The sequence below is a fragment of the Auxenochlorella protothecoides genome (assembly GCF_000733215.1).
Source record: "Auxenochlorella protothecoides strain 0710 unplaced genomic scaffold scaffold66, whole genome shotgun sequence".
NCBI classification, from domain to species: Eukaryota; Viridiplantae; Chlorophyta; class Trebouxiophyceae; order Chlorellales; family Chlorellaceae; genus Auxenochlorella; species Auxenochlorella protothecoides.
In genome coordinates, this window is record NW_011934357.1 from 99,132 (window position 1) to 111,022 (window position 11,891).

At 61.3% G+C, this 11,891-nt stretch overlaps 4 protein-coding genes across 4 annotated transcripts; 2 read left to right on the plus strand and 2 right to left on the minus strand.

Moving 5' to 3' along the window:
- Nucleotides 1-35: 35 nt before the first annotated feature.
- Nucleotides 36-734, minus strand: F751_5625 (hypothetical protein; the record flags this gene model as incomplete). The annotated part of the gene is made up of 3 exons (XM_011402346.1): nucleotides 36-289; nucleotides 404-504; nucleotides 661-734. The coding sequence occupies 3 exons, from the start codon at nucleotides 732-734 to the stop codon at nucleotides 36-38; spliced, it is 429 nt and encodes a 142-aa protein (XP_011400648.1).
- A 3,701-nt stretch (nucleotides 735-4,435) lies between these two features.
- On the plus strand, nucleotides 4,436-6,203 carry F751_5626 (hypothetical protein; the record flags this gene model as incomplete). The annotated part of the gene is made up of 6 exons (XM_011402347.1): nucleotides 4,436-4,490; nucleotides 4,606-4,740; nucleotides 4,942-4,996; nucleotides 5,148-5,331; nucleotides 5,500-5,729; nucleotides 5,951-6,203. The coding sequence occupies 6 exons, from the start codon at nucleotides 4,436-4,438 to the stop codon at nucleotides 6,201-6,203; spliced, it is 912 nt and encodes a 303-aa protein (XP_011400649.1).
- A 338-nt stretch (nucleotides 6,204-6,541) lies between these two features.
- Nucleotides 6,542-8,957, minus strand: F751_5627 (Glutamyl-tRNA(Gln) amidotransferase subunit A; the record flags this gene model as incomplete). The annotated part of the gene is made up of 5 exons (XM_011402348.1): nucleotides 6,542-7,008; nucleotides 7,225-7,390; nucleotides 8,014-8,128; nucleotides 8,281-8,468; nucleotides 8,619-8,957. The coding sequence occupies 5 exons, from the start codon at nucleotides 8,955-8,957 to the stop codon at nucleotides 6,542-6,544; spliced, it is 1,275 nt and encodes a 424-aa protein (XP_011400650.1).
- A 1,063-nt stretch (nucleotides 8,958-10,020) lies between these two features.
- Nucleotides 10,021-11,876, plus strand: F751_5628 (Transaldolase; the record flags this gene model as incomplete). The annotated part of the gene is made up of 5 exons (XM_011402349.1): nucleotides 10,021-10,164; nucleotides 10,319-10,609; nucleotides 10,814-11,026; nucleotides 11,219-11,604; nucleotides 11,783-11,876. 5 exons carry the CDS (start codon nucleotides 10,021-10,023, stop codon nucleotides 11,874-11,876), a joined length of 1,128 nt encoding a protein of 375 aa, XP_011400651.1.
- Between the last annotated feature and the right edge of the window lie 15 nt (nucleotides 11,877-11,891).

Below are 11,891 nucleotides of genomic sequence, written 5' to 3' on the forward strand. Positions count from 1 at the left end.
AGGGCGTCACGCTGCGAGGGGGCCGGGTGGGCGCGTCAGCGCAGGGAAAACCGGAGCTGGCGTGCCTTGCTCGCGTCTGCGGCGCTTCGTGGGCCCTGGCCGCTGCCAGGAAGCCTGGGCCTCGACCCTGCGGCCTGGGCGGTACGGGAGAGGGCCACCGGCTGGAGCCAGGTGGCAGGTGGGGGGCCTGGCGTGGGGGTCTGGGCGGTGTCTCTGAGGGCCTCCGGGGTCTCTCCGGGTCGCGGCCGCTTGCGCCCGCCTCCCTCCACCAGCAGCGTGGCTGGGGAGTCTGGAAAAGGGGAGCAGGGGACGAGGGAGGGGTGACGGTGCCAAGACTGGGAGTGGGAGCCTGACCGGGCCGGCAGGCGGAAAACAGTCGTCGGCTGGCCTGCCGTGAGCACACCTGGGCCAGAAGAGGTGCTGCCTTCCAGCTCCGACTGCATCTCGGCCATGGCCCTCGCCTCCTTGCGAAGGGACACGTAGCGCCCGCCCATCTGGCTGGCCCTGGGTGGGGTTGGGATGTGGCTGGGGTCACGCACCAGCCAGACACCTGAGTCCAGGAGCTTGGCAGGAGCGGTACGGGCAGGGGGTGCAGGCCATGCCCCAGCAGGCAGCGCTGGGTCCATGCCCCCGCCCCCACTCCCTGGCGCGGGCATGTACCTTGAGACGAGGGGCAGGTTGAAGGAAGGGCCCAGGCACCTGACGGCCGGGGAGGGAAACATCCTGTCCACCATCGATTTGGAGGATGTGGACTTGCAGGGGGCGTCCGGCTGGCGAGGCGAAAGGGGGGCCTGATGGGGCGTGGTGACCTCCTCCTCAGACAGAAGATCTACAGGCACGTGGGGTTGAAGGAGGGGTTGGGCTGAGACATGCCAGGGCAGGCAGCGCATCGGTCCGACCCGCAGCAGATCATGCAGAAGGAGCTCCTCATTCGATGTCCCGGTGCTGGCGCCCCAGTATGTCACCCGATGAACCAAAGTGGGGAGTCCTTTCGCAAACCACTCCAAACAGGCAGACTTCTCATAAGAAGCAAGGCTGGGTGAGACTTCATCGATTTCCGAGGCTTCCCGGTGACCCCCTCACCCCGAGTCTTAGTCATGTCGGACTCGTGGGCTTTGATGGGTCCCGGGGCGGGAAGCGAGGACTCTGCTCGCAAGATCGCCACCTCCGCCAGGCACCATCGATTGCAGTGGTGGTGAGGGTATCTTGGGCACACGTACACCTTGCTGTCGGGAGGGAAGGGGCGGTAGATCAGTGAAACGCGTCCCGGCTGCGGCACTCACTGCACATGGCACCCGCCCGCTCTCTGGATGTCTGACCCGCCCGAACTCACGCAGAATTTAGGTCCTTTAAAACGGTGGGCTCGGCATGGTCGCACAGGGGTCCGAGCGTGGGGAGATCCTGGGACCTGCCCGCCAGGGTACCGGACGGCATGGGGTCCGGCGAGGGCGTCAGCGCGGGAGCTATCGAGCCCTTCCCGCTGGTTGGTGGGTTGCTCGCAGTGAGATATAGAGCTGAAGTGGGTGCAGAGAAGTCAGTTGTCAGCACCTGTGCAGTATCCGGTACATGCTCGCTTACCCAACAGCGCCCGAATCCGGTGCGGCTCTACTGTAAACATTCAAATGGCAGGAAATGAAGGAACAGAATTTGAACGACATATTCGCCCGCGGCTGCTTCACTGACCCAGACCAATGCCACCTGTACCTTGCCAGTGGAGTGCGTAATCGACGGCGGCATTTTTGTCATCTCACAACAGAAGTCTTGTCCCTAGATGGCGATCCGAGCTGCATCATAGTTGATACGCAGATTTGTACGGCATCCTGTGCTCCACGTGCGCAAAGAAGGGACCCAGGCTTAGGTTTGCAGTAGGGAGATGTGGGTTTTGTCGAGAGTCTGTCGCCAAGCATGAAATCGGTCTCGGTGTTATGACTCTTCCGAGCCGGGTCTGTTGGGTTCACGCTGACCTTCACTGCCTTTCTGTATGTCTGTCTGCAAAGTTGCAAAAACTACACATGATAGGCATGCAGAGAGGCCCTCATTATACGAGCGTCTTTGTGGGGAAGCAGTTTCTGAGTGACATGGCGATATATCGTCAGGACAGATTTACGTTCAGCCAAGTGATGCTGATCAGCCCATTCAACCCAGCAGAAGTGGCTTCTGTCACACATTTTCGCATCTACCTATTGCCACGCCATTCTGCATGGTTTAGGTTCAGTCAGTGCGCCCCCTGCTGTTTCCAGTGTCAGCCATAAGGGTTGCCATAGGGTGGAATGGTATGAAGATGTGATGAGATAGTCCGCCAGTATGTCACATCCTGCCGCGCGCAATACATCCTGAGCACCGAGGAGGGAGGGAGCTGGAGGTTTTCGCCAGTGCAAGGCTGATTGTCCTGCAAAGCTCAAGGGGTGACAGGGCCAAGGGTTTTCAGTCCTCACCAGGAGGCAGGCTAGCTCAGCCTCCGGAAGCGAAGATGTAGAGCGTCGAAGCGTGTTCGTGCATACCTCGTCTTCGACACACAAAGTCTGGAGCCTCCTGCAGAGCTCAAAGGCTTGCTTGCTCTCAACAGACCTCGCTAAAATTGGCAGCAACTCTGTCATGCAGAGCTCGACTTGCAGTCGACGAGTAGGCTTCCAACAATCAGACTCAGAAGCTGCTGTCCACCTTGGAGGCTGTGGTGGCTCTCTCGCAGACTGATCTTCGGACTTCTGGAATTGCATCTTTAGCTTTGACACGGGCGTCTTGTAGATGGTAGCACGTACTCTCGGTGACATGTCGCCAGACACGTCCCTCGTACAGAGCATGTCACCGACATTCCGAGGACATACTACTGCTATTTGAAAATAAGTTTAAGACGGACTTTTCATAGCGGATAAGCACGACACCGCGATTGAGTGTCGCTTCGATTATGCACCTTGAGCTTGGCTGGGCAAGGAGTAACATTATGAGACAGAGTGTGCCCCAAGCTTGCAACTGCTTTCTTGAGTAATGGGCGAGCTCCACCAATGTTTCGATCTTTGCAGTGCGTTCCAAGTTGCCATATCTTATTGATTATCAGGAAAGGAAGGTAGGACACCCCATGAGGAGGGACGGCACGTGCTGCCTTAATCCTCTCTGATTCCCTCCACCGGAGTCTTAACCCATACTGCACAGCAGTTCCTAGGGAACCGCCGGCGATGGGACCGGCTGCATCTATGCTTCATGGCCGTCAGCCATCTGTCGATCATAGATATGCACTATTCACCACACAGGTGGAGCTAGAAAGTGGCAGGACATTTTTTGCATCAGATGAGAAAGGGAAGGTGTTAAGTCTGCTGCTGAGGGATAGACGCATCTGTGCAATGTGAAGCTTATAAAGGAGTCCTGCATAGCGGATAATCACGCCCGCACGACACACCGCCCACCCCCCCTGGCCAGAATCACACCACGGACCACCAGCTGTCTCCCCGCCAAACAATATCCCGCAGTAGGCTGGGCAACGCACCACGTCACTGCCGCTGAATGGCAGGGTGTCGCCCTCTGGTCTCCACTGTCAAAGATAGCCCCAAAACATGGCAAAGCGCGCCGCATCTGCTCCCATCTTGAGAGGGGAGGCGGCAAAAGGCGGCAGACTGCTTCAGCAGGCAAATGAGGGCCAAGATGACTTTGCACCTGGTGTGGATCCCATATTAGTAAATGACTAGATCAGCATCCAGACAGGCAGTGTATAGGAAGGGGGGTGTCTGGCCCCTTTAAGGATGGGGGAGGCCCCTGGGCCACCAGGAGCCCCCCGGGCACGACCGATGTGTGGTGACGGCGTATTATCGCTCTGTACTCGATACTCTTACGTCATATGATCTTAACAAATTGAAAAATGCCTCTTGCGATGCGTTCGTATCCCTACTGGCCAAGACGGGGTCTCCCGAAGGGGCGAAAATGGCCCCCGCCGGACGGGGGCCTCTCGGATCCCCATCTGACAATTTTTCGCATTTGCATATCTGACTGAAACATGGTGTTTGGCTTGAGTGGCATCTGACTGGGAGATTAGTATTGTCCCGGGTTGGCCGATCTGGGACTCCTAGAGCGCAACTCCCCCATAGCAGCAGCAATGTTCGCGTGCGCTTGTCTCCCAACGCACATAAATACATGAGCGGTTGATCATTTCGACAATGCGAAGTCGGTTTGCGGGATGTTGCTGACATGTAAAATTCTTGGGAGAGGCATCCCATTCACGGTATGCCCCAGCAGTGTAAGGAGGGGCCGACCTGCCAGACCTCCACGGAAGGATTTGTGTGCGAGTGCTTCCCGGCCCCAGACTGCCGCAGAGCATGGTGGTAAGTGGCATGCATTGCATCCTGCGACGCCATTCTAAAGTAAACCGAAAACAATACGAGTGTCTCCACCCTGCTCAGGGGGGACCAAGACCTTGCACGACAGCATCGCTGTTGTCGAGACTGTGATGGCCGCTGTGACGAGAGACCTCTTCCTGGATGCATCCACCAGCTATGTAATGGGTGAGCTGATTGTGGGTTCATGAAGGGATGGCTTGGGAGCGCAGTGCACTCGAGGCTCGAAACTGGTCTTGCCTTGGAGGAATCCATCTGTAGGTTCACTGGCACGACCACGCAGGGGAGGAGAGCCAGAATCAGGCTGCTGAGCAGGTGATGCAAGAGCATCTGGGCCGTCATGTCAACTACCTGGACGAGAACTTCCTGGAAGTACTGCAGCAGTACATTGCCAGCAGCAAGGATGAGCGCATCACCGGTGAGGCCCAGCACGAGATTCCCCAGGAGCGTGGTGCTGTGACGCGGGGGCTCTGCGCCTGAAATTACCCCTTCAAGATTCGGGGTTCAAGCATTGTCTCCTGCGGCATGGCTTTGCTGCCGGGTCTCTTGTATCCAGCCATGCTGCACTCTTGGAGTGCCATCCCTTCCCCGGCATTCATGCCGTGCACCCACCTTGCAGACCTGCTCAAGCTCATGCGGCAACAGGTTTTGCAGCAGCTCTCGCGGCACCTTCAGTCCGAGCTACAAGTGCTGACGGCTCTCAGCGACTGCAACACCAGGCGCGACCCCGCCCTGAGTTTGCAGGGTTGGACCTGAGGCTACCCTGTCACTGAGAGGAGCCTACTTGCAAGCGCCTGACCTCGCTGATTCGCCCGTCCCTTGCAGGGAGGCCCGGCAAGCAATCATCGAGCAGTACCTGTGGGCAGCTGGCACGGCCCTGCCGTCGCAGCCTGCATCAGCGGGGTCAGGCGACGATGTGCCAGACGAAGTCCAGTCCCCCACCCAGCGCATCAGGGCGCTGGCCAACGCAGCTTCCCAGGTCGTCGCGCACATGGAAGCTGCAGACAAGGTGATGATTTGGGTATCCTGGGGTCAAGGCATGGGCCTGCTGCTGTGTCCGGGCTGCCATCCACACCCTGGTGCTTGACCTGCCGGCATTGCCCTTCTGTTGGGTCAGAGCCTCACCCCTTCCCAGTCAGGGCATTTCACCCAGCTCCCGTCTCCTCTCATCATACAGGTCCTGGATCGCCGGCTGCTGGCCCGCCTCTGCCTCGTCCTGCTCGACCTGGAGGAGGAAACGGCGTCCCCCGGGCGTGACGGGCACGGCGCGGTGACTGCGGTACCCAATGCCATGCCCAGCCCCTTCTTCTTTGACGCCGACTCGCTGTATGTGCGGCTGGAGGTCGTGCCACCCCACATCATGGCCTTTGTCAAGGAGCTACTGGCCGTGCCAGGGCCGGACGAGAGGTGGGGTCGCGTTTGGGAGGGAAGGGGAAGGTGGCTGCATAGCTCAACAATCAAAGGGCCCCCCTGATGCTCTTCCTTTGACCAGGACTGTGCCCAATTAACCCCCAGTGGCCCTCTGAGCTGTTCATGTATGTGCGTGGCAGGGCAACTGATGAAGTCCAGATTGAATGGGGCCTTGGCGGTACAGAGTACCAAACCTCTGAGCATCCATCCACACACAGGATCGGGGCATTAACGAGGGCGTTTGCGACGGGGTGGAGCGGCCGCCCGGGCGCTGCATCCTCCAAGGACGACATCCGGCCTGGGAAGTTCCTGTATGTCCTCGGCGCCATCAGGGCGCTGCTGCCCGCTGGTGCCAACCAGCGGGGCCCCGCCCTGGGTCTTGCGGCCTCGCCCCTCGTCCTGGAACGCCTCGCCGCCATCCAGCGAGACGCACGGGCCGCCCTGATCCGGGCAGGCGGGCTGGCGGACTGAAGAGGCAACGGGTGACCTTTGTGCTGCCGGGGTTGGATGCTGGGAGGTGGACGGCGGTGACTGGTTTCGTTTCTAAATCGTCGGACACTTGGCATCCACGCAGTTGTTTGCGGCCTAGGATTTTTGCCGTGTGGCCAAGGCTGCATGGCAGACTCACACCCAGTGCACTCTGTGCATGTCGTAACATCAAATTCTTGGTGAGAATATTCCACATCACATCCCCTGCTCCCCTGCTGGGAGGTCACCCACCCCGTTGCCGGTGTTACAATGGAAAGAATGGGTACCCCAACCTCTCGACTCCGTTACCATAGGATCACCCAATGTGATCACAGCAACTCTCAGTCGCGCAGCAGGTCGTACCAAACACGGGGCCTGGGCACCACCCCCCCACCCAGCGCCGCCTCCAGCACGGCGCCGGCATGCAGCAGGCCGGCCTCGTGCCAGGGCGGGGCCATCAGCTGCAGGCCCAGCGGCAGCCCCGCCGCATCGACGCCCACGGGCAGCGTGAGCGCGGGGAAGCCCAGGAAGTTGGCGGGGGTGATGAAGCGCATGAGGCCCAGCGTGGTGGCCAGGTCGGTCTCGCCCGCGGCCAGCGCGCCGGGCTTGCAGCGCGGCGCGGCGGCGGGCGTGGTGGGAGTGAGGACTAGGTCGCAGGCGGCAAAGGCGCGGCGGAAGTGGGCCTCGCCGCGTGTGCGCACGCGCTGCGCGTTCACGTAAAAGGCCCCGGTGAAGCCCACCGCGTTGGTCAGCGAGGCCCTGGTCTCCCCGTCCAGCTGGCAGCGCACCGCCGGCACGCTGAGCGGGCCTGTGGAGGAATGGGGTGAGAGGGGAGTCGGGGGGTTCATTGCTCTGGACACTGGCCGGGCAGGACCATCGCCGCAGGCCGGCCTGTGCAGGGATGTCGATGTACGACTGGGGAAGCTGCGGTTCGACGATCGATGAGAGGTGTGGGCCAGCCCTGTCACCGTCGACCATGCGGTCCCTCGACCCCCTGCCCTCACCTCCGGGCAGACCTACCCACCCGACATGGCGGAGCGCATCTCGCTGCAAATGGTGACGCTGTGTGCGAGGCGCTGGTGACGGAGCTCCGGGATGACGATGTCGACCACCTCCAGCCCTGCACCGCGCAGCTTCTCGACAGCCGCCCTGCAGGCAGCCAGGACCTCGGGCGAGGCGTCCTCAAACCACTGCAGTATTGGTTGTTGTGAAGGTTTCTGGGGTACTGGTGGGCTGGAGGGGGACTTTTGGTGTGGTGCAGGGCAGGATGCACATCAGACCGTCGGCGTCGCACGGGTGGCTGTGTGCCAGGGTGATCATCGGGGACGAGAGACACACACCAAGATGTACCACCCCTTCTCCACCCCCGCAGGCTCGCCTTCCAGTAGATGCCGGCCTGCTTCCCCGCCAGGGCCCCTGAGAGGTCCTGCCCGGCCCGCGGCAGCCCCGCCGACAAGCGGACCGGGGGGTGTGTGGGCCCGGGGTCAAAGCCATGTGGCCCCGCACACGATCCCGGCCCCCTGGCCCCGGCCATCACCGCGTACGCCAGCTGGCAGTCCGCCACGCTGGCGGCCAGCGGGCCCAGCACAGCCACGGTGCAGTCCACCTCCGGCCCCTGGCTGTGGTCCAGGCGGTCGTGCGTGGGCTTGAGGCCCACGCAGCCGCAGAGCGCGGCGGGGATGCGGACGCTGCCGCCGCCGTCGGAGCCGAGCGCCAGCGGGCACAGCCCGGCGGCCACCGCCGCCGCCGGGCCGCTGCTGCTGCCGCCCGTGTGGCGCCCGGGGTCGTGGGGATTGCGCGGCGTGCCCAGCACCGTGTTGAGCCCGGTGGTGCCCAGCCCTATCTCGTGCGTGGCCAGCTTGCCCAGCAGCAGCGCCCCGGCCGACAGCAGAGCCGCCACGGCGGGGATGGTGGCCTCGACCCGGCGCCTGCAAAGTGGTGGGCAGGGGTCTCATCGGGTGGTCAGGGAGGCAGGAGGGAATGTATGATGAGCCGCGCCGCACGGTGGGTGTTCATGCTCCGATACCATCCCTGGTCACCCCCACGCACTTTCCCCCTGCTCAAGCCAACACCCACCCACCAGTCTGCCATCCAGGAGGTGCCGGCGGTGGTCTTGTAGCCCAGCACGTCCACCAGGTCCTTCACGCCAAAGGGCACGCCGTCCAGCGGGCTGAGGGGGCTGCCATTCCGCCAGCGCTCGGTCGAGGCGGCGGCCGCGGCACGCACCTTGTCCGGATCGAACTCGGTGAAGAGGCACATGGCAGGGTCCTGAGTACATGGGTCCCGGGAAAGTGGTGACGGCATCAACTGTCCATTGCCTCTACCTCCAAGCCGGCCCTTGTCACAAGATGTGTCCGTCCGTGGGGGCAAGGCACGCTCCCTCACCCTACACATATTAGCAGCCTCCCACCTCCTCACCTGCTCCTCGCTGGCCGCGACTGCAGTGATGACGCGCTCCGCCACCTGGCTGGGTGTGCTCTGCCCGCTAGCGTATGCCCTGCGGTAGTCTGCGCAGGTGTGCTGGCGCCAGGGGCCCTGGTCGGTTGCTGGATCCTCGCCGAAAGTCAGCTTGAACGCCGCGCCAGCTCGCTCCACATCTGACAGCTCTGGTTCCAGCTCCACCATGGGCCCCTGCTCCGGCCGCCAGGCCCTCGTGTTGGGAAGGAAGGTCGGCATCTCGGGGATGAAGGTCTCGCCAAACAGCTGCAAGGGCAGGGAGTGGGCGCGGGCCAGAGGTCGAGTTTGCTGCCAAGTCATCGGAACCGAAGGTAAGATTGATGTATTGAAGTACTGATGATCACCAGCCAGTCCCTGGCGCTTCAACTGCTCCAAGGCAGGGAGCCCCTCACCCCAGCACCTGTGTGAATCCATTATCACGCAAGAGCTTCCCGCGGACGATGCCAAAGAGGGAACTCTCCATGAACCTCACAAACAACTTGAATGGTTTGCCTGGAGCGAGGGGGGGTAGAGGGCCATCATTAGATGTTGAGCTGGTGAGGTCCAAGCCCAGGTGATGTGCGATAGAACAATAGTAATGCACCGCCCTGCCGTCCAGAGCAAGTCAAGCACGCTCACCAGGGATCTCACCTGAGATCGCAGGAGCATCAAACACCTCTGGCACATAGTCATCATCATGCAGCTCTGCAGCTGGAGGAAGAACCTTAATGTTGGATGCCATGCTGCATGTGCCGATCCCCAGGACTGATGAGCTATGCGTCGCGAAGAGAGGTGATCGGGATGCCGTGCTAATTTTCTTGACTCATGCTGTCCATCCCTGCCAGTGGGTCGTATCTGGCCTCTAAGGAATCCCAGGTGTGCCTGTGCTTCCGACCAGGTGGCGCAAGGCCGAGGAGATCATGCAGCAAGCAGTCGGATTCGTGGGCCCGAAAAGCAACAACCCCCCAATTAACATTTCTTTACACATTAGTCAATGCTGCCGCCGACCTGCATTCGGTAAGCGGGAAGGTGCGGCAGTGAGTGAGGACGAGGTCGAACTAAATGCTGTGGACAATACAAAGGGCCCTGCTCATGTGTGCATGAACGCCAGGGCGCTCAAGGCTCACGGACGTATAGCAGTGCCATCTATTGGACTCTTTCCCCATATCGGTCGAAGGATGTTTTACGTGACTTCAGGTCGAAGATCCCGTAACCTTCGACTCCCGAAAGCAGCGCGCCACGTTTGCCAGGCACGGATTCTGTCATATTAAGACGCTTCTCAAGTAATCAACCAACTACTTAACACCGGCATCAACATTCTGCAGCATATTGAGTTGAAGATCACATATCCCTCCGCCCTTCGCGCTCGGTTCATTGAGCTACCATGTCGCTGGCGATGACGTCCCCCGTCACCATGAAATTGAACGCGCAGAGCGCCCCCTTTGCCCAGAGGAGACAGATGAGTGCTTCCGTGTCTCGGTCGCGCACGGTGACCATGGCAGCTGCCTCAACCTTTCAGAGCACCAAGGTGCGAGTCAGGGTTTGGGAGCAGCTGGACCTCCTCCGGAGCTACTCGCGGACTTCAGGGCGGAATGCTACTGACGGAACCGTGACTAATATCTCGTAGGAGTGTTTGAAATTGTGCAACAATCACCAAACAACGCCCTTGCCGTCCCGTGCAGGCCCCGGCCACGCTGAAGGCCGCCAACCAGCTCGAGGCCCTGAAGCAGATGAGCAAGGTGGTGGCCGACACCGGCGAGGTGGATGCCATCCGCCGGTACAAGCCCTTCGACTGCACCACCAACCCCAGCCTGGTGTACAAGGCCATGCAGCTGCCAGAGTACGAGCCGTACCTGCGCGACGCCATCGCCGCCGAGAAGGAGTCGCACAAGGGTGCCCGCCCCTACGCCTACATCGCCGACCGCCTGGCGGTCAACATTGGCGCCGAGCTGTCCAAGCTGGTGCCAGGGCGGGTGGGTGGAGGCGGTGTGTGTGTGCAGGGGGGATTGGTGCCAGGGAGTTGGGGATCAGGCGTCTCCATGGCAGGTGTATTGGCCCCAGTGGCCGCCTGCCTTCAATGATTGCAGATGAGAGTCGTCCCCTCAGTGGCAGACTCAGGGGCCCCAACAATCCCAACAATCCATTCCTTCACGCCCCACACCCTGCCCTGCACCCAGGTCTCCACCGAGGTGGATGCGCACCTGAGCTTCGACACCCAGGCCACGGTGGACAAGGCTCTGCGCCTGATCGACCTCTACGCCGCCAAGGGCGTGGACCCCTCCAAGATTTACATCAAGGTGGCCTCCACCTGGGAGGGCATTCGCGCCTGTGAGGTGCTGCAAAAGCAGGGCATCAGCACCAACATGACCCTCATCTTCTCCTTCGCGCAAGTGAGTGGCTTGGAAAGTGGAAGGGGGGGGGAAGGACCTCCGAGTTTTCGATCGTGGCTGTGCCAAGCTTCCTGCTGGGTGGTGAACCAGACACGGAATGCACTCTGTTCTTTGCCATTGCCCCTCATAATTGCCCCAAACTCCACAACTCTCTCTCATACCCCTCCCCCCCACCACACAAAAATCACCCAGGCCGGGGCATGCGCCGACGCGGGCGCTTCCCTGATCTCCCCCTTCGTGGGTCGCATCCTGGACTGGTACAAGAAGGCAAATGGGCACGACTATGCGCCTCACGAGGACCCGGGTGTGGAAAGCGTGAAGCGCATCTACTCCTACTACAAGCAGTACGGGTACGACACCATCGTCATGGCCGCCTCCTTCCGCAACATCGGCGAGATCCGGGAGCTGGCAGGGTGCGACAACATCACCATCTCCCCCGCCCTGCTCGCCGAGCTGGAGGCCTCCACCGACCCCCTGCCCTACGCGCTGTGGCCCACCCAGGGCGGCTCCACCGACCCCCACTACGACCTGTCGGGCAAGGCGGAGGGCACCTTCCTGCAGATGCATGGCGAGGACCAGTGAGTTTGACGAGGGATGAGGGGGGGGTATGGCTGGATGTCTGGAGGGCGAGGCCTGAAGAGGGAGTCTTGTGTTGAGAACAGGGGCCTCTGAATTTGGAGGGGGGCACTCGAGATCTCCACTCCATGGCCTGCGTCAAGTGATTCGCATCCAATCTCCGCCCTTGTGTCCGCCCAGGATGGCGCTCGACAAGCTGGCAGAGGGCATCAAGGGTTTTGCCGCCGACCAGGACAAGCTGGAGGTGCAGATTGCCAAGGCCATGGGCGCCTGAGCGAGCGACCAGCCG